The 24776-nt window shown below is 58.1% G+C and overlaps 1 protein-coding gene across 2 annotated transcripts in view; it reads right to left on the bottom strand.

Moving 5' to 3' along the window:
* Window positions 1-823: 823 nt before the first annotated feature.
* The window catches only part of Mllt1 (MLLT1 super elongation complex subunit), a 55065-nt gene continuing 31112 nt past the window's right edge, over window positions 824-24776 (bottom strand). Inside the window, exons 4-12 of one of the 2 annotated variants that reach the window (XM_004865657.4) lie at window positions 17452-17595; window positions 14549-14674; window positions 10625-11179; window positions 7046-7133; window positions 5627-5735; window positions 3568-3667; window positions 3401-3472; window positions 3219-3290; window positions 824-3143 (exon numbers count right to left, since the gene is read on the bottom strand). In XM_004865657.4, coding sequence (XP_004865714.1) covers window positions 3015-3143; window positions 3219-3290; window positions 3401-3472; window positions 3568-3667; window positions 5627-5735; window positions 7046-7133; window positions 10625-11179; window positions 14549-14674; window positions 17452-17595 — 1395 coding nt within the window. In that variant the 3' untranslated portion in view covers window positions 824-3014. The remainder of the gene's footprint in view (window positions 3144-3218; window positions 3291-3400; window positions 3473-3567; window positions 3668-5626; window positions 5736-7045; window positions 7134-10624; window positions 11180-14548; window positions 14675-17451; window positions 17596-24776) is intronic. The other variant, XM_004865656.4, reaches the window with a different exon arrangement.

Below are 24776 nucleotides of genomic sequence, written 5' to 3' on the forward strand. Positions count from 1 at the left end.
TTCACAGTCCTCCTGTGGGGGCGCAGAAACTACAAAGCCTGCAGCTGTCTCTGGCAGGAAAGGCGGAGGTTCCAGCAGCCACAGCCCTGAGTGGGGACAGACGATACGCTCCCGAGGGACCCGGTGCTAGGCTGTGCCTGACCGGGGAGGCCCCCAGCTGCCACCTGCTGAGACAAGTGGTCTCAACTGGCAGCACCACTGCGGGCAGGGTGGCCAGATACAGGCTGGTAATGTGCACCGCTCATGAGGGCATCTGCGCCTCTGGGTGGAGCTGGAGCCTGGAATACACAGGTCTGGCTCAACACAACCAGCAAGAGCTGTGCAGGGTCCCTCAGCTCTGTCACACCAGGGCCACAGGAAAATCTACATGGAATGGGGCGGGCAGGCACCTGGGCTCCTCTCAGCGGAGGTCTTTGCCCATTTTCCTATCCATCTCCACCCACCCACCCTCCATCCCCTTACCCACCTACCCGCCCATCCACCTACTCATCCATCCACTTTTGTACCCTCCCATCTACCCATCCATCCAACAAAACCAAATTTGCTCTGCGAGCCCAACCCTGATGCCTGCTTCCAAGGACAGAGACCAGCATGGCTTGGCACTGGCCTCCGCTCTACTACCCGCCACCCGCCCCTGGATTCCGGTGGTACCTTCTCTGTTCCTCCAGGATGCCAAGCCCACTCACACCCCCACCAGACCTGGTCCCAGTCGGTCCCAGTCCCCCCTCTCCGGGTCTCTGACCTGGAGGCCCCGGGACACAAGCAGGGACTCAATGCTCCTCCCACCACCTACCCATGGCACGGGACACCAGAGATGCAGAGGTCTGCTTTACCATCTGACTTTATTTCACTTTTTTTTCTATAAAACTCCTCCATAATTTCACAATTTAACAAAAAGTTTAAAATCCAGGACAGAAACAATCCTGTAACTCGTTACAAACACACTCCTCCTTTTTCCTTTGATCCAGGAGTTGGTCTTGGGCCCGTGAAGTGTCTAGTTCCTATCGAGACACATTCTTGGTTAAAAACCCTTGTGGGGAAGGAAGGTATTCGATACCTTTTGTGTTCTGGAGTCGGTTTACAATTCATTCAGGAAAGAGGAAACATGGGGGTTTGGATTAGGGGCAGGCGGCTTAACACGAGACGCGTGGCAATCACAAGGTGCCAGCCCCTTCCTATGGAAGTGTCCCCAGAGCCCCCTGGGCCCAGCTGCCTGAGCTGTGGCAGGGAGGGAGCAGCTGGGGAGGCTGCAGTCAGGGCCCCAGTGCCCAGCACATTTATCCTTGGCTGGTCAGTGAGCTGGCCCTGGGCCCAGAGCAGTTCTGGAGAATAGCGGTGAGGCCTTCTAGCCTGAGGAGGTAACTGAGAAGTGGGTCGGTGCTCCTGGAGATCCTGAAACCACAGCAAGGGCCAGACACCACTGTCCGGGTGGCGGAGCGCCAGCCCAGGTCACTGTGGGGCTCCCGGGACCCTCAGGCAGGAGGAAGGCCATTGCTCGGAGCTGAGGCTTCTCCATGTGGCCCCACGGCTGCTTGTGGAGCCAGGCCCTTCTGTTCCACGTCTTGGAGAGTTCCCCGAGGGGAGGCGGCGAGGACGTACTGTGAGTATTGCTGGCCTGCCTGGGAAGGGGATGTGGCGGCGGGGCCTGAGGGCAGTGGGAGCAGGAGACAGAGGCTCCCTGCGGAGCTGTCGGGCCTCTCCCCAAGAACCAGGGGAGCCCCCAGCAATGCTGGTGTGGGGGACGCCTTGGAGGCAGGGGTCCCCCAGGAGTGTTCCGGTAGACTCCGAGCAAGGACAGGACCATGGACCCCAGGAAAGAAAAGCCAGGGCTTCCCACAACCGAGCTCGTAACAGGGAAGAATGGACATCTAACAACAGGGTAGAGGACAGGGGCCAACCCAGGCCCCGTTCCCCTGGCCACACCCAGGTCAGGGTACCAACACTGGCAGCGACTCTCAAGTCAGGACGGGGGTCTGGAGGCGCAGGGCCCGGGTCCAGGAAAACTGGGTGTGGGCACACTGTGCCAGGGCTCCCGGCTCTGAGAGGGTGACCGGTACAGCCCTTGGAGAACTTCAGGCAGATAGGAAAATGTCCCAGGCTGGGCCTGGCGGGAGCCGCAACGGCGGAAGCGGAGGCCACGGCTGGAGAGGCAGCAACCCAGACGCACCTCCCAGCGCAATCCATCCTGTCTTATTTGGCAAAAGCTCATTTGTTCAAAGTTCGAAGACTTGATCGATGACAGTGGAGGAAGAAGGTCCTATGGAGGAGGAGCCCCAGGGATGCAGACATGTCTATCCCCGGGGGCCCTGAGGACAGGCCACCCCGTCGTGGCTGTAGTGTTCACTGGCCCAGGGGCCCAGGAGCCCAGAGTCCTTGAAACCAGAGGGAGGCTCCCTCCACGCCCTGGAGAGGGTCAGCCCGAGACAAGACCCCCAGACTTCTTAACCTACAAGCCCTTCCCTTGCCCCCCACCCCCCACGTGCAGCTCAGCACAGAAACGCACACGGGACCCGCTCCTGAACACACGCAGCGCACATATATATAATACAGACAGCTGTACAGACGGGCCAGCCTGGCTGGCCTCGGCCCCACATGGGTCTCTGAGGGCCTGGCACCCCAGGGAGCTTCCAAACCGTTGGGGAGGGGGGGTGCACACAGGATGGCTGGCTGCTTAGAGGCCCACAGTTCCGAGGGCGAGTGAGGGGCCCTCAGCCACATGCATTCTACGAAAGCTTCTTCCTCTTTTAGGAGCCAGGCCCGGCTCTGCTTTCTGCACAAAGCACCCTCCAAGGGGAGCCTGGGTGACCGTGCCCAGGTGATCGTGCCTGGGTGCCCACCGGGCAGCCTGGGGTGCTCGGGAGCCACCCAGGAAAGTGCAGCTGGCTGTGAGGGCTGGGCAGGGCGGTCACTAAGGCAGTGCTGCGCGGGTGGTGCATGGAGAGAAGGGAGGCGTGCGGGGCCTGCTCGGCCTCCCAGGACCCCAGTGGGTGGCAGGGCCCAGCTCCCACCCAGGGTCATGTGGCCACGGCCTCCAGGTAGCTCTGCAACTTGCGCACGGTGCTCTCGTCCAGGGAGAAGAGGTCAAAGTCAAAGGTGGTGTTGGTGACATTGAAGTGGCCAGTCTCCTCGATCAGGTTCACGATCTGCAAGGGGGAGCAGGGCCTCAGGGGCTGGAGGCTGAGAGACAGAGGGAGGAGGGGCTCCAGGCCCAGGCCTACCTGCTGCAGCACGTTGCGCTCCCGCAGAGCCATCAGCCTCCGGTGCAGCTCCACCAGCTCATCTGTGTAGGCCTAGGAGGGGCACGCAAGGCTCAGCCCAGCAGGCGACCCCTCCCAGCCCCAGCCAAGGCAGCTCCACCGGGAGGGGCCGTGCCACCCTTCCCACTAGCACCCATGGTCACCTTGTCATAGGCACCCTTCTTGAGAATCTTCTCGGGCTTGCTGCAGGGCTCGGGGCTCCTCCGGCCCGACGCCTATGGGAGACCCAGGTGTCTGCTGAGCTCCTCCCCTCCCCTCCCCCACCCCTCAGCCTCCCTTGCCCCAACCGACCCCAGCCCCATGCCCTCACCTTGCTGTTGGGCGGGGGCGGCTTCTGGGGGGGTGGGGGCTCACGGCCAGGCAGGCAGGAGTCGGCGCTGTTGTCACTCTCGCTGTCGCTGAAGCTCAACCTAGATACCACATGGAGCTGCATCAGGCCACGCCCAACCTGGCCCCAGGACTCTGAGAGGCCCAGCTCTTTGCAAGCATCAAGCCTGAGTGTGCCCGCCCTGCTGGTGCATCCTTCAGCTTGGAGGAGCTGCCTACAGGAGTCTCTCCCCCAGCCCTAATGCTGCTACACGGGCCCTGATGGGGCCGGGGGGCTAAACGGAGTCTGGTGGCGGTCAAAGGGCTGGGGCAGGTCCCAACCTCTGCCAGTTTCCTCCTCTGTAGAAGGCGGCTGCGTGAGGAGACTGAGCTCTAATCTGCAGTGACACATGACCACTTGGGCCAGGGCAAGGTGGCACTGATGGCCAGTGAACTCTGGCTGGCTCTTACTCTTGGTCTGGAGGACACCTGCTGCCTGGTGCAGCTCTGGGCACTGGAACCCGGCCTCACACCAGCAGGCACTCACCACTGAGCTGTAAACCACCCCTGCTCGTTGCTCTCTCCTGCAGACACATGCCCTATCTCCACAGGCCCTGCACAATGTCCTCAGCAGTCTCTGTGTTGGGTCCGTTTTACCAGGTCCACTTTGAGCTTGATCCACTAAGGGCCCCAACAACTGCTACCTGACAACGTGTTGAATCCACTTCCTCCTCTGTCTGGGGAGAGGGTGCTGCCATCTTCACCTCACTACTAAAGGAGTGCCAGGACAGGTGAAGGACCCTCTGCAGGCTGGAACCAGGCAGTGTGACCACCTCTTGGCTCCTGTCCTGCTCCCCGCCCAGGTGTGGCCTGTGCCTTTCATTTACCTCTTCCCACAGCGAGCGCCAGGCTCTGCCCAGGGCTCCTGCTCTGAGGCCAAGGACCCAGCTCCAGGTCACTCTGGTTGCCAGGGCAACATGGCAGCCTCTAGCTTGCTCCTCAAGGCTGCCTCTTGCTGCTCCAACAGGTAGCCTAGCCAGCACCTGTTGTGCCTCCACACAGCCTGTGTGGCCCCCTCCCAACAGTGCAAGGACAGCAGCCATTCAGCCCTGCATCAGTGAGCTCCCACCCAGGGCCCCTGGCAAAGAGGATGTCACAGGGGCCCCTTCCGTCAGGTCCCCACACCTCTGCTCAGCCCTCGATCAGGACAGTGCCTGCCGAATCCACACCACATCGTCCCGTCAGAACCTACTCTACCTGTGGCAGAAGTGGGGCCCTACCTGCCGGGGTGGGGGTGGGGGGATGGTGGCACTTGCCACACAGGGTTCCTGTGTGAAGACTGTCAGGCCTGGCTTTCAGTTTGGTGTTTTTTTGTTGTTTTTTTTGCCAGTAACAGAATGGCTGCAAGTGTCCCTTAGCTTCCTGTGCCTTGTGCTGTGGACCGACACAGGTACCAACTTACAGAAGCCCTGGAGACCGGGGGGCTCAGCCTCTTGGGGAAAGAATTCTGACTGGCCCCACCCAGTGCCTGTGTCCAGCTGTTGCTCCCAGCCCTGAACAAGCCCAGAGCCTCCCACCAAACCTGAGGGCCTGAGGACAGGGCAGGTGGAGGCCAAAGCACAGAGCCTCCATAGAGCTGGGATCTCCAAGGACCCAGGGCACCCGAGGGCACACAGACCTTATCCCCACACCAGGGCGTCTGTGGCACAAATGTAGGCAAGGGCTGGGGGGCACAGGACCCTTCAGGGCCCAACCCCTTCTGAGAGGAGCAGTGGTTGAGTTGCCTGTGGCAACCACACCTCCTGTAATAGTGAGGGATGCCACCTCGGGGCCCCCGTAGCAGGAGAGGACAGCCGGCCCGGCCCAGCCCACCCAGGGCCCAGGTGGGGTGGGGTCACGCAGAGTCCTCATGTCCAGCAGGCTTGGGAGTTCCCTCACAGGGGACCTGATCCTGACTCAGCCCTCCCTCAGTCCCAGACCATCCCCTAGGGATCTCAATCACAGCAGGCCCCGGGTCACCCTGGTCACCACCAGTGCCCACTCCCTCCTGCTAGCCCAGTCACCTGGAATCCCGGCCTGGGTTCACCTTGACAGTGGCCTCCTCACCCGATGAAGAGTCGTCCTCATCCGACTCCTCGGACTGCAGGTCCTCCACCATGGAGCGCAGGGGTCCTGGGGGGGGAGGAGGGGCAGGGACAGCAGGGCTCCAGATGGGCCTCTGGGGCGCCTCTCCCAAGCCCACAGCAGCTTGACACTGATGACCCCAAATCACACAAGTAAGTGCCTGTGGTCGCCGCTGCCAATACCTTAGAGAGGCCCCTAGCCCCCTTACCTTCCTGCACTTCCTCACAGACCTCAGGCCCTTGGCCTGCAGCAGGGCCACAGGGACCCTCCATCACCAAAGCCCCAAGATCAGACCAAGCCAGTCCCTGCTGGAGAAGGCACAGGGGCCAGGGCCACGGGCCCTTCGTCCAGCTGGCACTCCTACTCAGGGCTGTCCAGCCCTTCAGGAACCCTGACTGCTGCTCCCAGCCCACCGTCCTCCCCTTTCTCCAGAGGCACCCGGTTCCAGTCCCCTACAGACAGCATCTTGGTTTATATTCCTGTTGCCAAGGCAACAGAGGGACACAAAGCCCTCAATTACCTTGGTCATGTGACATCACTTCAGTAGGTCCCCTCCCTAACCCACCGATAGGAACCAAAGCCAGGCTGTGGGCTTCCAAGACCCCATCCCCCAGCTCACATGGATTCCCGGGCAGACCCCCGTACATTCCCTCCCCCAGCACCCCTAGAAGAATTCCACTGAGGGGCAGAGGAGATTCCAACCCACTAGAAGACCTGCTTCTGGTCTGTGGGTGTCCCTGGGGGCCCACTCCGGGGCAGGCTTGTGTACTCCCTCAAAAAGCCCTCGAGGGCAGCTTGCAGGAAGACAGCAGGGAGAGGGCAGATGTGCAGACTCAGTGGCCACAGACCATCTGGAGCCCCAGGCCATGGAGATCACACACCTCAGACACGATGAGACAGGACAGGGGAGGCTTGGCCCAGGGTGCGCTGCCCATAGTGCTGAGCAGCAGCCAATGAGCCTTGCTTGGGAGGCACTGCAGAGCCCTCCTGACAGCTGCCAGGTCTCACAGGGGGGGCCACAGCCCTTCACAAGGACACCTGGGCTACAGCAGGGAAGAATCATCCCCTAGACCTGGCCCAAGGTCTGGAGACTTGTTTTTGTTCCACTTTTCAATGCCAGCTCCCCAGGCTACGAGGAATCAACATGCATGGGTCTGCCAGTCCAGGCTGGCTGAGCACCCCCGTCCCGAAGGGTCTGCACACAGGACAGGTGGACGTCTCCACCGCCGCCCCCCAACCTCCAGCCGGTCACCACCAAGGCCCCGTACGAATCCATCTGATGAGGGGGCAGCTACAAGTGCTCCAATCACCATGCCTGCTGCTCCTCCGTCCACCTCGGCCTCCACCTCATCACCCACCTTGGCTGTGGTTCTGAGAAGGCTCAAAATCTGAGTCAGAGCTGGAGTCAGGGCTGGAGCTTGAGTTGGATGGGCTTGACTGGGCAGACTTCCCCCGGACGGCGGTGGCAGGGACAGAAGGGGAAAAAACAGTCACCTTTCAGGGCCGAGGAGAGGCAGTGGGACGCTGACAGCACTTCCCCGAGGTGCCCGAGCCAGCCTTTCCCAGACCCTGTAGGGAGCCGGCAACCACTACGCAGCCCCAGGCCACTTCTGGCTTGCACCAGAGCATCCTTCCCACCAAAGGGCCTGAGTTTACCACAGTGACCAGGCCATGGACCCTGCCTGCCTCCCAGGAACAGGCACTGGCTGGGGTTGCAGGTGGGGCTGGGAAAGCTGCCGAGGAGCCCTGGCTTCTCATTCTGACCCTCACTCTGCCGGGGGTCCATCCAGCTGTTGCTGCCAGTCTCGCAGGAGCTGAGGAAGGGAGCTGCGTATCCATGCATGGGAGACACCTGGGGCTTGGCCATGCTTCTGCAGCTGTGCACCTGACTCAGTCACCAGGGGGCAATAAAGCCAAAGCAAAGGTGATGTGGACACAGGGTAAGATGCGCAGGGGGGTTATGGTGCGTGTGTGCGTGCGTATGTGTGTACACACGCAGGTGTATGTGCCCGTGGCTGCGTCTCCCAGGGCAGATACACCACTCACAGCAGATACTGCATGGTGGAGGGACCAATGGTGAGGATGGGCTGCAGTGGACAGCCCTGGTGTGGGCCAGGCACCTAGCAAGCCCTTCCCCTTGGGGACCTCAGTGCCTTCAGCCTCTTCCAGCTGTTAAGAGCAGGTGGAAGGGGACAGCCAGCCAGCCAGTCTCCTGGGCTCGGGTAGACACCATTGTAGCTGCCCGCGCCAGGAGAGAAGAGCAGGGGAAGCCTCAGGCAGGAACAGGCTGCCTGGGGCGTGTGGGAGGCTCTTTCCTCAGCTTCCCGGGCCGCTGGCCCGCCACAGTCTCAGAGGGCACCCGGTCACAGCAGCTCTTCACTCATCTTCCTACTGGCATTCAGACTTCCCTGGGGAGCCTGCCCTGGAGAGAGAGCCATCCAGCTCCCCATGGGCCCTGTGCGCTTTGATGGAAGCCCTGAGACAGCACGCAGCACAACTGCGCTCCCCAGCATGTGAGCTAAGCCCCGGATCACCCAGCTCCAGAGGCTACTCTTGAACACAGGGAGTGGAGAACAAATGGTGAGTAAGAGTTGGCTGCTCCCAGGGCCCTGTTGTCACTTTAGCTTTCTCACAGCTAGCCTTGGTACTCGGCGAGGCAGTCCCTAGTTTTAAGCCTCGGTTTCCCCTTCTATAAAGGAGCTAGCTATGGGTTCCAGCCTTCAGCACACAGAGGCCCATGCGACGCTCCCCTAGCCTCTGGGGCTGAGTCTGCACAGCACTGCTGGGTGGGTGGCGGTGGCACCCTTCCTGAAGGTCCCATGCATGCACTCACACCCAGGGGTGAGGCAGGAGGCTGAAATGGGAACCAGCTGTGGGCTGCACAGGGTGGCAGGGACGCTGGCCTTGGCAGAGGATGATGGCCGGAAGAGCTTTGCAGTCCCACTTGCCCCCTCCCTGTGCACATCCAAGGGGAAGGGAGGAATGGAACCAGGAGATGATTTCAGCCAGAAATTCTAGAGGTGGCCCAAATCAGAAGCTGTAGGAGTGAGCACTCCTGGCTCATCATGGGTCCTTGGGCAGACGGGACAGGGTGGCTCAGGAATCCCAAGGGCCAAGAAGACTCACAAGCAGCCGCTAGAGGCACTGGCAAGCTGGGCCTGGGACGCAGACAGGAGGCTGCCTGTGGCCTCTGCATGCACCAGCTGAGCACTAGCAGTGAGGAGGCGGTGATGTCGGGTGTGCAGAGCTGCCAGCTTTCCAGCAGTGGGGCCAAATGTGGCCTCAGGAGAGGATCCCCCAAGGGTCAAGAGAGGCCAGGAGACTGTACTGCATCCTTAGCTGTGGGGATCTGGGCTCTGCTGAGGCCCCATGGCAGGAAAAATCAGAGGCCACCTGCTGGTGGCCAGGGGGTCACAGTGCTGGGCAGCCACTCAAGGCACAGTTGCTCCTTGTGGCCAGGGAGTGAACCCAGGGTTCTGGGAACAACATCTTTTTTTTTGGTACCGGGGATCGAACTCGGGTTCTTGCACCTGCGCAGCAGGCAGCGAAACCATTGAGCTAAATCCCCGGCCCTGGAACAACATCTCTTGGGGCCACATTGCCCACAGGCCACAGGGGTGAAATCCAGCCCCATTCAGAGTCACGGTACCCCAGGAGGAAGGAAGCACCCACAGAACATTACAGTGTTCCCTGATGTCAGCACAGAACTACAGGTGAAGTTGGCAGGGCAGGGCCTGGGGGTGCCAGCCCTCACCACTTTGCAGCATGGCACATGGTAGCGTTGGGTGCAGAACCCTCACCTGGCAATGCCAACAACCGACACTTGTCCCAACCCAAGACTCTGACGCAGGCAGAAGGGGACAGGCAGCTGCCCAGAGATACAGCCAAGGAGTGCTGGCAGATGCCATCATGTCCTCAAGGTCCCTGGCTGTAAGATGCTCTGGGCTGGGCCTCATCTGCTTTGTATGTGTACCGAGGAGGACGTGCTTGGCCTACAGGCAAATGGTTACCTCCACCAGATGCTGCCACCTCCATGAAGGGCCCCCGAAGCCCTATGCACACAAAAGCAGCAAAGCCAGCAAAGACTACCTGTAGCTTCGTCTCCGGGAATCACTTCAAAGTGGAGGTCCACAAGGTGGCCCTAATGGCAAAGTGCAATCGCCGGAAGGTGAGAGAGGCCCTGGGCCAGCCTGTGCGTTCTTTCATTTCAGCACTGTTTCTCTGAATGCCAGGTGCCAACAGGGCGCTCAGAGATAGTGCCACCATCGGAGGCCTCAAAGGAGGTCCAGTTGAGGCCGAGGGCCTGGCAGTGGTCATGTGACTCAGGTCACCCCCGACTGCAGTCTCCTGGGAGCTGTGGACACACTGTTGCTGGTGGGTGGGAGAGGGTGATGGTGCCTCCAACCCATCTGGGAGGGAACTGGGAGTGGTCCAGTCACCACCATTAAATGTCTGAATGGGCACAGTGGACAAAGGCTTGCAGGGACACCAGTTGGCAGAGGGTAAAGTTCCTCACTGTGCTGACCATGCAGTGGCCAGGAAGGGTACCACCATGAGACACATTCGCCTGCCTGGCCCTAAAGCAGCTGCCGGGACCCAGCCCATGCAGTGGGCAGCACAGGACCAGAGCTCTGGACCCAGGCAGGCACCAGTAAGGCCCTGCCAGAGCCCCAGAAGACACCAGCCAGGATCCACTAACTATGGTCCACGCTGGGGTCATTCTCATAAGACAGGCCCAATCACTGTGACAGAAGGGGAAACAGGTTCAGTGAGGTATGAAAATTTGGCTAGGGTGACAGAGAGTCAGTGGGAGGAGGCACTGAGCAGGCCTAAGCTCTGGGCTTCTGGCTCCCGCCCACCTCCTGCACTTGAGTCTGTCCCCTGCCACTCTGGCCTGTCTGCTGATCAATGATGAGAAAGGAGGACTGTGCTCTCACCTCGGACTTGAAGGAGGCTTCATCCTCCGAGTTGGAGCCCTCCACCTCCAGGGCCTTCCGGGCCTCCCTGGGCTCGCTCTCCGTCTTCACCTTCTCCACTCGGGGGCCGCTTTTGTCCTTGGCCAGCTTCTTGTCAGGGAAGGAGGAAGATGAGGTGCGAGGCGAGGTGCCAGGGGCGCTCCGGGACCCCTTTGAGCTGCTCTTCTTCTGCTTTTTGGCGCTGGGCTTTGGCGAGTCCGCAGGGGGTGGCCGCTTGCTGGAAGCCTTGGCCAGGGCCGGGGGCTGGGGTGCCCCCTTGGGGGACATGCCTTCCAGCTTGGTCTCCTTCAGGGCCATCTTGGGCTCCTTGAACGCAGCCTTGGGTGGTGGGGCCTTCTCCTCCTTGGGCAGCCGGCCCTCTCCCAGCTTGCGAGTGGCGTCCTTGGAGCTCTTGGCCTGCTCACGCTCCAGCTCCTTGGAGGAGCTCTTGCTCTCCGAGTCCTTGCGGGGCCGCTCTCGGTGCTCCTTGGTCACCTTGTGCTGCTTGGAGGCCTTGCTGCTCTCCTTGTTGGCATCCTGTAACAGATGCCAAAAGCAGGGGTCCCAGGGGAGAGACATGGTCAGCCAGCATCACGAACCGCCCGGCTACGCCACCCCCTGGCCCCAACCAAATGAGATCCACCTGAAAGAGACTCAGCTAGAAGAAATCTGGAAATGAGAAAGTGTGGCAGCTGGTCAGAGTGTTAAGTGGAGCTGACCCTTCACACTACAGGGAGGGTCAGCAGGTCCCGGCAACTGCAGGCTAAGATTCTGAGGGATTTGAGAACACACGAAAGAAGGGCCCTGTGGCCACCGTGCCCAGGCCTGTAGCTGCTCACAGCCTAGGAGAAGGGAGGCTCAGCGACCCTGGTGGGCTCTTCCCCGCCCCCTCAGCCCTTCTCCTGCAGGTCTCCCAGCTCTGGTTGTCCAGCTGTTCACTGGATCCGGGCAGAGAGCATTTACTGAGTGCTTGCTGCTTCCAGGGACTGCACAGAGCACACAGCTGCCAGGCCTTGGGAATGGAACCTGCCTGCGCAGCTCTCTCGAGACAGAGGCCACTCCCGCTCTCACAGAGGATCTGGGTAGAGCCTGCACTCAGGCGCATCAGCCAGGCCTGTGCCACTGGCTCCACCACCTGCATCTGTGATCCCTCTGACCCGAGGAAGAGGGAACACCTACCTGCTGGGCTGAGGACTTGTCCGACAGACGGGAGCACTGTCAGTGGGGGCAGCGCCAGTAGCCTGCCTGAGCTCTGGCCCCTTGGTCCTCACCACACGGCCAGCACTCTCTGAGGCAGGAGCCCTGTTTTCCCTAGTGTCACCCCGCACACCCCAGGGGACTCCATGGGGCTTCTGTTCGCAGCTTCCCAGTAGCCTTGGAGCTCTGCAGGTGCAGTGACCAACAGGACTGGGTGGGCTTCCGCAAGGCAGCTAGGAATGTCACGGGGGGAGGCAACACACTGAGTGGTTAGGATGGCCAGGTCCGCCCCCAGCAGCAGGAAGGGCCTCTGCTACCTGCTCTTAGGGCCACCTGAGGGACACACACAGCCACCTCCACACCTCTGATCTGTGTAGTCTGCCATCAACTTGGAAACTTAAAACCCATGTCAGAGTCAAGGGGTTAAGGATGGTTTTCCTGAAGATGGGCAGGCGTGGGCAGCAGTGCACATTCTGAATCACCACCATTGGCCTGGCCACAGCGTGAGCCTGAGAGTGACCCCCCCGTGGGTCTCTGTCTGGAAGGTGGCTCCACTTCCTGTGAGCTTTGAGGGAGGCAAGAAGCAGAATAGGCTGTATGCAATCTCTACGTCACAGCCTCAAGGGAAAGATGGAGAAGCAAACCCCAAGGACACACCAGTGGCCAGACAGCAGTTCCTGGGGTGGCACTAGCACCTGCCTGGTGGGAAGAAATCTTCCTAGGGGGTGTGTCCAGCCTCCCTCAGGCTCTCTGAAATTCATGCTGAATTTTTTTTTTTTTGGTACCAGGGATCGAACTCGGGACCTTGAGCTTGCAAGGCAGGTGGAGGCACCGAGGTAAATCCCTGGCTATGCTGGATTTTGAAAAGCTGACCATACAGGTGAGGGTCATGAGTCCTGTTCTCAAAGCTACCTAGAGCCACAAAGCAGTTAAGAACCAAGTTTTAGGAAAACCACCCAAGGGGCTGGGGATGTAGCTCAGTGGCACTGTGTCTGCCTTGCAAGTACAAGGTCCTGAGTTTGATCCCCCGTACCGCAGGAAAAAAAAGAAAGAAAGAAAAACCACCCAAACCAGCAGTCTGACACAGACAGGGCAATGGGGGAGGCCCAGCAGCTTCAGGTGAGCAGGCCCAAGGGTGGGCTCTCCAAGCAGGGCCACCAGGACTGTCCCACAGGCACTGCGGGGCTCACTCCTGCCCGCCGCTACCTCAGGTCAGGCAGAGCCACCAGAGACTGACCCATACACACTGTAACAGCCGGACTGCCTCGGTGACCCAGCCTACAGATTTGCACGGGTCAGGCCTCAGGACCCCACTCTGCCAAGCAGGTGATGGACACTCAGGCTCCCTAGGCCTGGGCAGTGAAGGACCAACGTGGAAGCAAAGAGCCAGGGCCCAAGGAGAGGGAGAGGCTGCTCACAGGCTCGTGGTCACAGGATGGTGCAGAGGCCAGCAGCGTACATGGGGTACCTGTGGCAGCAAGGCTGGGGCTTCCTGGAAAGGGAGCCCCAGAGAAGCGCATGGGGGGCCCCACACAGCTGCCTTGTAAGAGGGTCCTCGAGTGGCAGAGCAAGCTCAAGGTGCTGCCTACAGCCTCTGGGACTGGCAGATACCACTGGGCTGTGGCTCTCGGCTGGGGGGCTGGCAAGACATGAAGCTTCCAGAGATGAACCCTGTGGGTCAGGGGCCTTGCCACCTAGGAAGGTGTTTCCTCAGAGGGCTTTAGGTAACCCTGTGGCACCCAGCCCTAAGAAATAGCAGCCCCTTCCCTTCTTGTCTTGCATGGACATCCAAAGAACTGTGCGTGGCTGGAGAGAAGATGCCAAGATCCCTGGCAAGGACTGGCTTGTTAGTCACAAGGCCTCCCAGAGGCTGGTGTGGGAAGACCAGAGTCACAATCAGACTCCAAGACAGGAGGTGCCTGAGGGTTTCCAAGAACTGTTGGCCTTCTGGAAGAGGCCAGAATGACCCTGTGCCTTGTGTTCCTCCAGCATGGTTCATAGGAAGACTAAGGTGGCCCAGGTGCCCAGGGTCATGACATCCCACAGGAAGGGAGCAAGAAGAACACAGAGATGAGAAGAGAACAGACGTGGGGGTCAGTCACATGATCAGCAGCTGCCCTGAGAGTCACGTAGCACTGAGCCAAGCGTGTGGCCAACAGAGGGATAGGTCACTGGCTCATGGGTGCAGTGCTGCCCCCAGAGCTTTCTAGTCTCACAGCTACTCTGGGAGGGTCAGCAAGAGAGGTGTCAGAAAGGCCAAGTACCACCTGCACAACAAGATAGAGATGGGACCTGAACACGTGCCTTCATCAGTGGAAGTCAGCTCCACCTCCTGTGCCACATGCCACCCCTCAAGTTGTCTGGCAGGGAGAAGCTAGGGACAGCAGGGCAGGAGACACAGACTGGGCAGCCACAGCTGCGATGGAAACACTATCAGCCACAGCCTCAGGGCTGAGTGTCCGCGGTCAGTAAGTGTGGCCAAGGCAGGAAGGGAAGCCTGGGTAGACCTCGGCCTCAAGAGGAACAGGCGAGGAGCCTGTAATCACATGTCCTACACTCTGTGATCCTGGAGAAGCAAGAGTGAGCAGAAAGGTGAGGCAGAGAGCTCAAGAAGCAAGATGCCAAGGGAGCAGGGCTGGATCGCAGGGCCAGCTCGGCACAGGGGCCCTGTGCACCCGCTCGGAGACCTGGGCCTTCCACCTCACTAACCTTGGAGCCGTGGGATGGTTTGGTCTTCTTGGGGTCAGAGAAGGCAGAGAGTGGAATTGTGGGTAACATGGGGTAGTCGGGACTGGGCCTGGACACCGTTTCTGCTCCTTCGGGCATTACCATGACCTAGTGATAAAGAAGAGACAGATGTTATCAACGGGCAAGGGGTAGCTGCACCCCAAGGCCGTGAAGCTTGCTTCTTGAAGCAGGGGAGAAGGGGAGCCTGAGATCCACCTTCCCAAAAGAATCACAGGTATTTTCTCTGTGGGGGGAGTGGGTGCTGAGTGAGGAACTTGAGGAGGAGCCCAGGCTCCCAGGATGGCAGGGCCCAGGGGGACCTCCAGAACAGGTCAGGCCTGGCAGAGACAGCACTGGGCCAAGAATACTTGAGCAGCATGCAGGCAGAGAAGCATAAGGCAGCTGAGACCCCAGGCTGACCTTCATGTGAGGCTTAGAGAGCTGGGCAGAGCTGGGAAGGCAGGAGCCAGCTGGACCCCAAAGGGCAGCCATGTGGGAGAGCAAGCAGCTTCCAAGGGCTTGATGGATGCGGCTTTGGCGGGTCCCATGGTGCCGGGCACGGCCTCCCTCCCTCCCCTTGCAGGCAGCTGAAGCTGACTCAAACACAGCACGAGCATAAGGCTGAGCAAGATGGGACCAAGACCAAGACCACGGCAGAAGACCAGCAGCTGTGACAGGAGCTGCCCGCAGGCATCCCTGCCTAAGCCACCTCAAAGGCCCAGAGAGGCAACAGCCCAAGGTTGGAAGGCCGGCTCCTGCTCTGCTAGATAGCTACAGATGAGGAAGGGCCAGGTCCTTCTAGCAAACGCCTGCCCAGCCACAACAGGTACCTGGGTAGGGAGAGAATGCTCGGAGTGAGATCTCCAAACACCCACACTGTGAACAACACAGCAATGGGGTGGCTATTTGGACACCTTCCAGATGGCAGCAAGATAGGACAAAAAAATAAAAGCAGCAGCAGCAACAGCAACAACAACAACAGACTCCAACTTGGAAGCAGCAGCAGCCCTGGTAACCATGAGTACCTGGGCTTTGTCACCAAGCCAACCCTTTCATTTGAGGCCGCTGATGTCACACGGTCACCGGGCAACAATCCTGGGGCTGTCCTGGCTGCTGACAGCCAATAGAGCCTGTCTGTCCACAATGCTGAGGCTTCCACCAAGGCCGCGCCCACCCCAGCCACAAGCATGAGCCACGTGAGGTCCTCCTGCCTCAGGGCTGCACACCCTCTGCACTCCCAGCATCCTCCTCCCCATGTCACCTCACCCTGCCCATCAAGTCTCCTTTCCTGAGCGGCTCCTCAGAACCAGCATCTCTCCTTGACAGGGTGCTCAGAGCCAGGGGAAAGGAAGAGCTGTCAGGTCTCCTGCTCCCTCTGCAGGCACTGTTGCGAGGCCCTCAGCCCACAGGCAGAGGACAAGAAATAGCTGTGGGGCTGCAGGGCTGGCTCTGCCTGGCTAGGACAGCAGGAAACCCACTCTCCTCTGAGCTCCACAACTCCAGCCACAGTGGAGGGGACAGATCGCAGCTCTCTGGAACTTACAGCTCGGCTCCTTGCTCTGGCTCCTCCAGCACAACAGCCACACGTTGGGGCTGGGACCACCTGCTGTTCCCAGGATGCCTGGAGCTCTGGGACAGCCAGCATGAGGGCTGGTTAGCCAGTCCTGGGAACCCCGAGAGCTGCCGTTTGGGGATCAGGGTGGTTCTCAGCTGGACAGCATTGCTCTGCTGTCAGCATAGGACGGCCGGGGAGCTCCTGACAGCCAGCCAGCTTCTCAGGCAGCTGTGGCCAAGGGAGAGCCCAGCAGGCACCTCTGGCAGGGACTTGCATGCTGACCTGTCTGGCCTCCCTGCCCGGTTTTACGTGTTTAGATGATGCCCTTGGAAGTCTGTTTCCTCCATGCAGGAGCAGGGGAGACGCCTCCTGTGGGAGCCGAGAGGCTCAGAGAGGCCCAAGGACGCGAGCATCTTCCACACAAGTGTGACCTTGGGGACGCCCATAAACACCTTGTGAACACTATGGAAGACAGCTGGCCACAAACAGGAGGTGGGACCAGGGCTGCAGCCAGAAGCAGCTCTGGTTGGCAGAAGCACAAGCCATGGGCTGCACCTGTTAGGACACGCAGGATCCAGCCCCTCGAAGACTTTCTTCAGGAATGTACTGGCTCTCGTGGGGAAGGAGCCATTCCTCAGACCCAGCTGTGTGAGTGACAGTAAGGGGCTGTGCCCCAGCCCCAAGCAGCACATGACTGCTCTCATGCACCTGGGAGGTGGGCTGGTCCCACATGTGTGCACACACCTCACACCCATGCTTCACACACCTCACACATGCATCAAACACCACATCATTTACACCACTACACATCCACCTCACATTACACACACACTCCCCACAACACAAACATACTGTACTCCATACACATCTCACATACTCGACACCACACATACCCCACACCCCAACACAAACAGCCCCACACCACAGTGTACACCACATGTACTCCATGTACCCCCCCACTCCCCATACACCCTAAGGCCCTGGGCCGGCTCTGTTGCATGTGTGTGCCTGGCACCCAAGCATGCTGGGTGACCTCTGCCTGTACCGCCTCTTCCACGTCATGCCCACAGGGCTCCATGCAGTGCACCACACATCACATGGGTGTCCCACTGAGTGGCTCCTGAGGACAAATGTGGCAGGCAGTGTGCACCACACACCAGGGCTCCTCGATGGCTGGAGACAGCAGCAGCCCAGCCCTGGCCTAGCACACGGACAGCCCAGTCTCATGTGGAAGACGCCAATTACCCATGGTTGCTGGGGAAACAGTCCAACAGGTGGCACTGGAAGCTGCCCCACTGTGAAGGCCGGGGAGCCCTGCAGGCACACTTACCCCGCCAGCCATGAGCAGCTTGTAGCGGAACTCGGTGGTAGGATTGTTGAAGGTGAGCTTCTCACAACGCAGGTGGTTCACGGGCGGGTTGCCCTCCAGGTTCAGGAACAGGTCGTAGGTGAAGCAAACCTTCCTTGGCTCCTCCTGGAACAAAGGAAATGGAAGTCCATGTCAGCATGGGCGGGACAAGGACAGTGGGGATGACATGGATTGCCCCCTCCGAGCCCTCTCACCTGCCCCCGGTTCTCCTCCCTGGGTCCATGCTGCTTCTCCTCCTTTCTGTCATTCAAAATAAATGAACTATCACTTACAGCAGATGGGGCAAAGCGGACCCCCCAGGGAAACCAAGATCACTGACAACAGCTTCAATCTTGTTGCTAGTCTGGCGCCTGCTTCTCTCTTCAGCCCCCAGCACAGTGGACAAATGGGGAAACCGAGGCTCAGAGACACACTGCCCTGGGGAGCAGGGCAAAGCCCCCATCTCAACACCTTGACTCCCTGCCTCCGCCCAGCCAGCGTGAGACCAAGGCTCCCAGGTGGGTCAGGTCTGCCCACATTTATGGACAACCGGTGTCTGGCCAGGGTGCTGAGAGAATTCAAGGTGGACAGGAGTCTCTTCAACAAATGCTGCTGGGACAACCGGACAGTCACATGCGAAAGAATGAAACAGGATCCCTACCTCACACCACACGCAGCAAATAACTCAAAAGAGACCAGCAACCTAAATGACAAAACTCTCCAAAGAAAACCAGGGTTTCATGACCTGGGATTGGGTGAATTTTCTTATATGAGACACCAAATGCACAGACAGCAGAAGAAAAAACACGTAATTTGAACTGCATCAAAATGACAAACCTTGTAAATATACTTACCAAGAGGGTAAAAAAGATAACTCACAGGATGGGAGACTATATTTGGAAATCAGTAATCTGGTAATAGGTCATACATAAAAAATATTCTTATAACTCAACAGTACAAAGACAACACATTAAAAAACAGATGAAGGACTTGAATAGATGTTTCCCCAAAGGTGTACAAGTGGTCAAGAAGCATGCAAAACCTGGTCCAATGGTAACTGTTAGCAGGATACACACCCAAACCCAGTTCATACCCATTAGGATGGCTAAAATCTACACATACACATGTGCATGTGGCTTGTGTCTAGATGTCGCCCCAAAGCCTCATGGGGTCATAGGTGGGGCTTTTTCAGAGGTGGTTGGATTTAGAGTGTGACACTAGGATTAAGGGTGTGTGGTTACTAAATGAATCCACTGATTGGTCTGGCATAGTTCTAGGGTGAGTGTTACCCACTCTAAGGACAAGTAGCCTAGATAGAACATAAGGGACAGAAAGAGAGGGTTGTCACTTGTCACTTGCTGCTTTCTGCTTACCTGCTCCGTGATGCCCTTGATTCCCCTCTGCCATGCCCCCATCTTGGAGCCAGCTATGAACTGAAACTTTGACAAACTGTGCACTGAATAAATCCTTCCTTTAACTTTAGGTGGTAGGTATTTTGTCTCAGCAATGAGAAAAGACACACACACACACACACACATGCTGGAACCCTTGTGTGCTGCTGGGGGAGTGCAGCATGGACAGCCCCTCTGGAAAACTATCCGGCAGGTCTTCCATATGCCACACAGAGTCACCACACGACCCAGGTTGAAAGAACTGAAAATATTTTCACACGAAGTATTAGCCGGCCACGACCACAGCAGGATTACTCAAAATAGTCGCCAAGTGGAAACAACCCAGTGGCCATGCAGAAAGCAGGAGGAACAAAGTGTGGTCCACTCACCACTGGAATATTCCTCGGCCTTAAAAAAGGACAAGGCACTAATACATGGTACAGTGGATGGCCCTTGGGAACACTGTGCTCAGAAGCCAGACACAAAGAAACACATCTCATGGCCCTGTTCACACCTAACACCCACAGAGGCAGATGGTGGATTCGTGGGTGCCAGGGGGTGGGGGGAGAGATACAGGAGTGGCTGCTCATGGGGAACCAGGTGTTTCTGGGGGGGTGATGGAAATATTATGGAATCAAAAACTGACAACTACACATTGTAATTTATATATTTTAAAAGGGTGAGGGCTGGGGTAGTGCACCTGCCTGGCAGGTGAGATCCTGGGTTCTAGCCCCAGCACCACATGAAAACAAGAGTAAAAACAAAGAAGGGGCGAAGTTTATTGTATGTGAATATATCTGAGTCTAGTGCAGTGTGATACGCTGGGAGAGGAGAGACCAGGAGCAGAGGCGTGGGAGAACGCTGTGACCTGAAATTCAGGAACTCAAAGGTGCCGCCCGCCTGCTCAGGAGGAGGCTCGGACAGTGCAGCTCCCAGCCTTGCTGTCTCGGCCTTTCCATCTGCCTTTCTTGGGCAGGCTGAGCTCCTGGCTCCCGCATGTTCAGTCCTGGTGGGATTGCTCAGGGGCAGAGGAGGCCTGGCTGCCCAGGGTGGGTGGGTGACACGGTGGACATGCCAGCTCTGCAAGCTCCAGGGATGGCGATGTGTGAGAGTGGGCGCTCAGGGAGGACAGTGCTGCGGACCACATTGTGAAGGTGTCTCCAGCAGCAGCAAGTCCCTCAAGGATGGACAGGCGAATGGGCCTCTCCAAGCAACACCCAGCAGCATGACTTTTACTCGAGCCCAGGGTGGGATCAAGATGGGTCTACACCATACTGGAAAATCTTCCCCTCATCCCAGGTGGCTGTGGTCTCTCTGGGGTAAGGGAACTGGCAAAGCAAGGCTTCCTTGCCCCAATCACCAATCCTAAGGAAAAGCCTTCTGTCCGTCTCCCCCGCTGCAAATAGTGACAGAGGATAGAGGCAGCAGATGGCCAACCTCTTCTCCCAGCATCTAGCCTCACACACCTGCTACAGACAGTGGCATGACCCTCAGCGACCTCAACACAGCCCACTCCTTCCTTCTCCATACCCCATCCCTGATCAAGATGCTTGTCCCAAGGGGTGTGTGACCCACACTCCCCCAACTTGAACTGACAGACAGATGCCAGGGCAGAAAGGGGTGGGCGTCTCGAGGAGGCTTCCGGGAGGCTGACAGGCTGGGGGAGGAACGGAGTCAGTCAGGTCACAAAGGGTAAGGCGGGTGGGGGGCACTCCAGGGTGGGCCAGCAAGGAGCAGCCTATCCTTGTGGGTGACAGTGTCACAGCCTGCAGAGCCCTCACCTGGGACCCTGCAGGTCCTGTGTGGCTGAGGCTGAAGGGAGGGGAGGGAGCACAGCAGGTGCCCAGGAAGGAACAGGGCCTCACTCCCTGGAGGGCTGTCCCAGGGACAGTACGTGAGCAGTCTCAGTCCATTCTCTCTTGGAAGCTGCAGGAGTCACATGGAACATGGGTGGGGACCCAGCACACATCCCGCCTTCCCTCAGAAACCACACAGCCAGGAAAACACACGCAGAGCACAGGTAGGGGACCCAAAGGCAGGTCCAGGGAAGGCACGGGGGTCAGGGAGGTCATGGATGTGCAGCCCTAGAGCCTGTGATCAGAACACCTGCTCAGCCAATGTGACAGACACAGGGGTTGTCCTACAGGGAGCCCAGCGCCTGGGCTTGGTACCAGCTGACAGGGACACAGCTCCTAGCAGGGCGCTGAATGCCTTGGGGGTGGAGGCACCAAACCCAGACATGTCTGCAAGATGAGGGACAGGGTTTCTTCAACAAAGGAGCCCCAAAGGGAAGGAAGGGGAAGGTAGAGGGAAACCTAAAATCACAGCGTGGGGGTCTCACTGAAGTCTTGATTCAATCAGAAAGAAACAAGACTTTAAACACTGATTTACTGGGGACTGTCAATCATAAACTAATGCCACCAACGATAACAGCATTAGAGAAGGGCTTCAAGACACCCATCAGACTGTGCATGTCACCACAGCCTGGCGCTGAGCTCCTCATTCATCCCCCACATACACCAGGGTTACAGTGCCTGCTGTGGTGACCAAGAAAGAGGAAGGGGGCCTAACCCAAGGGACAGGCAGGATGGACCCCACCGCCACCACCACGGGAGGTCAGGTCAGGACAGTGGGCCCTTTCCTGAGCACCTACTGTGTGCAGCACTTCCTGGTGTCCCCACTGCATGGATGAAGACATGGGGAGAGCAGAGTCGGGCAGACCCTGGCTCCCAGATCCCGAGAGGCCCTTGTGCCCACACAGAGGGGTCTCTCCACCATGTTCTTCATGGCTCCCTGGAGAGGGTGAAGTTGGAGCCAGCATCTCGAGCTGAGACTGGGTCAGGAGCACCCAGCAAACTGCCTGGGAATCTGGGGATGGTCTCTGGATGCTGACAATGGCCAAAAGGACTCCTTCTGGCCCAGACCTCGATCCCAGGCTTGGGAACTCCCAGGAGGGTCACAGAGCCCTCCCTGGAAGTACAGCCTCTCAGAGTGGCCAATGTGCACCAGTACTCTGGTGCCAGCCCCAGCTCCCTCTCTAAGCAGTGGCAGCGCTGGCTGGACTCACCCTTCTCAGACCAGGCCAAGGGAAGCCGTCCACTTCCCAGGCCTTGGGCTGCAAGCCAGTGTCTCCCCACCCCAGCCGGCCGAGATGCAGACAAACTGGACAGACTGGTGCCGCTGCCAAAAACCACAGTGTGCATCCCGGCCTCACCCCGAGTCCAGGCCATGTCCCCACGGTCATCTCCTGGGAAGCAAGTCTTGGAGGTCCAAGGGTGGGGCCATCAAGGCAAAGCCCACGTCTATGGCTGGCTGATCATGCCCAGAGTCCCTGCTGTGGCCACCATCTCTGAGATGACCCACATAGGGCCCTCTTCGCAGAGCAGTACTAGCCCTGTGAGGACCTAGCCTGGCTCACGGGCACCTCTGCCTGCCCACACATGCCCTGTAAGAGATTCACAGAGGGCTCACAAGTCGAGCTAAAACCAAGTGTGGCCCCAGGTCTAAGGGCCAGTGTGTAAGAAACTCCAGGGAAATGTGACCACGGGGCCACTGTCAGCAACTTCCCTACAGCGTCTCTAAGATTGTGTGCGGGTGGGTTGGGCTGAATGAGTTTCAGATTGGTGGGATAGGTATGTGTACCAATTCCCAAGGTGAGTGCAGTCACTGTGTACCACACATTAGTACACTAGTACAGAGGAGGCTCAAGCGACAGCAACCAAGAGCAATGCACCCACCTTAAGCAAATTCTCACTAAAACAAATTAAGAAAGCAACATGGGGCTAGGGTACATCTCAGTGGTAGGATGTGGTCTTGGCATGTGCAGGTTCCATCCCCAGACCCCAAATAAATACACACACGCACACACGGGAAACTTTGATATGACTGGAAACACAACACTAAGGAATCAATTACTTGTTAATTTCTAGGTAGGATGATTTTGTGGTTAGGTTTAAGAAGCCTTATCTCTTACAGACACATTCGGAAATATTTGTGGATGACAAGGTATGATGTTTGGGACTTGAATTCAAACAATCCTGGCGGTAGTGACGAGAAAATGTCGCCTGTGAGCCAGAAACTGTCAAGAGCTGGATGTGGCAGGATCTGCTGGCTTGTTCTGTGTTCTCCTTACTTCTGTGTATAGTTTTAAGTTTTCCATATTTAAAGAAAATTAAGTGAGGCTTGGCATAATGGTGCATAGCTGTAATCCCAGCACTTAGGAGGCTGAGGCAGGAGGATCATAGCAAGTTTGAGGCCACCCTGGGCTACATAGTGAGTTCAAGGCCAACCTGAACTGCATAGCGAAACCCTGTCTCAAAAACCAAGAAGTATATTTGCTTGGCTCCGCCCCTAGCTTTCCCACAGCCCAAGGTTTAATTTGGAGTCATCTGCATCCTACGAGCCTCTGCCTGGTGCAGGTGGACAGCAGCTGCAGGCCAAGCCTCTCATGGAGCCCAGGCTGGGATGGGGGAGCCCTGTGCCCAGTGCTCAGGAGTCCTCTTAAGCCATCGGGCACACATCCGGCCCTCTGCTCTGCCACAGGCTGACACAGAGCCTGGCGTCAACCTGTGAGTCACTGTTCTTGCCACCTGGATGCTGAGGTCTGCTGTAGCCAGACAAGGCCAATAAGGGGGAAACACTCCTGTACATGAATCCAAAGCCCAGGTCCGTGTCCTCGGAGCCTGTCCCTCCACTGAATCAAGTTCTTGCTTTCTGGCTCTCAGGCTCCCAGACTCTGCCCACAGCAAACTGGAACAGGGCCACTGTCACTACAAAAAGAGGGAAGAGCTGGCTGTCCAGCGAGGAAGCAGGGGAAGAAACAAGGCAGAGGTCCAGGGAGCAAACACCACGAAACCAGAAATCTCACATCCAGGCATGATCCACCCAAACCAGCCCCAGAGGTGCTTCTGCAATGCCTGAGACATCTTTGTGACCTGGACATCCCTCAGTTCTCTAGTGCCATGAAACAAGAACGGGCGGGAAGTCATGGCTGACGACAACATGGGGTGGCCAGGCAGGCATAAGGAGGATGAGGCACGGCTGTGGCACAGGTGGTCCAGAGATGGTGAGGTTAGACAGGCAATATGTGCACGTGTGTGCACACAGATACACTTCGCACAAACACACACACACACACACACACACTGCTGGTCATTGTTACTCCGAGGAAATGGGCTGGAGACAGGATCTCAAGTCCTTGTAAACTACACTCATCACCTTTCTATATAACCATGTTTATTCAGTTATTTATTTATTTTTTGGATACTGGGGACTGAACTCGGGTCCTTCCGCATGCAAGGCAGGCGGCAGAACCACTGAACTAAATCCTGGCCCATCACCTTTCTAATTAGAAGAAAAACTTTTTAAAAAAAGGTTTAAGAATAACACTACAATGTGGGCTGAAAATTGGGCTTTGGGGTCTGATCTCCTGGGTGACAACACCTCTGCCACTGACTTGCTGTGTGATCTGCACACAGCACTGTGCCTCTCTGGGCCTCAGTGAGAGAAGGAAATCAACGGGGAAGAGAAAGGACAACAGTGGGCCTGCCTGACGGCTCCACCAAGGGGCCCGGGGGACCATCCACAGGTGCACTCAGGATGGCCACTGACTCTCCATGTGGGGCGGCAGCCGGAACTCATGCGGCCGCCACTCAGGGGCTGCGCAGGACAGGGAGGGAGGGGACTGCTCCTTGTTCGTCTGAACTGCAACCTCCACTGCCAAATGCCCTGCCCTGTGGCCACTGGAAAGAGCAGAGTGGTCACAGTGCAGGGACAGAAAAGACAGACTTGAGCCACACTGGCTCCCCACAGACCATGTGACCCCTAGTGGGGATTTCTCCTGCTTTCCTGCAGTGTCCCCCTGCAAAGCGGAAACAAGGAACCCACCTCCCGTGCAGGTGCCAGACACATGTAGGG

The sequence above is a fragment of the Heterocephalus glaber genome, unplaced genomic scaffold (assembly GCF_053883595.1).
Source record: "Heterocephalus glaber isolate CG9 unplaced genomic scaffold, H.glaber_assembly_v1.0 deba00001760, whole genome shotgun sequence".
Classification (NCBI taxonomy): Eukaryota; Metazoa; Chordata; class Mammalia; order Rodentia; family Bathyergidae; genus Heterocephalus; species Heterocephalus glaber.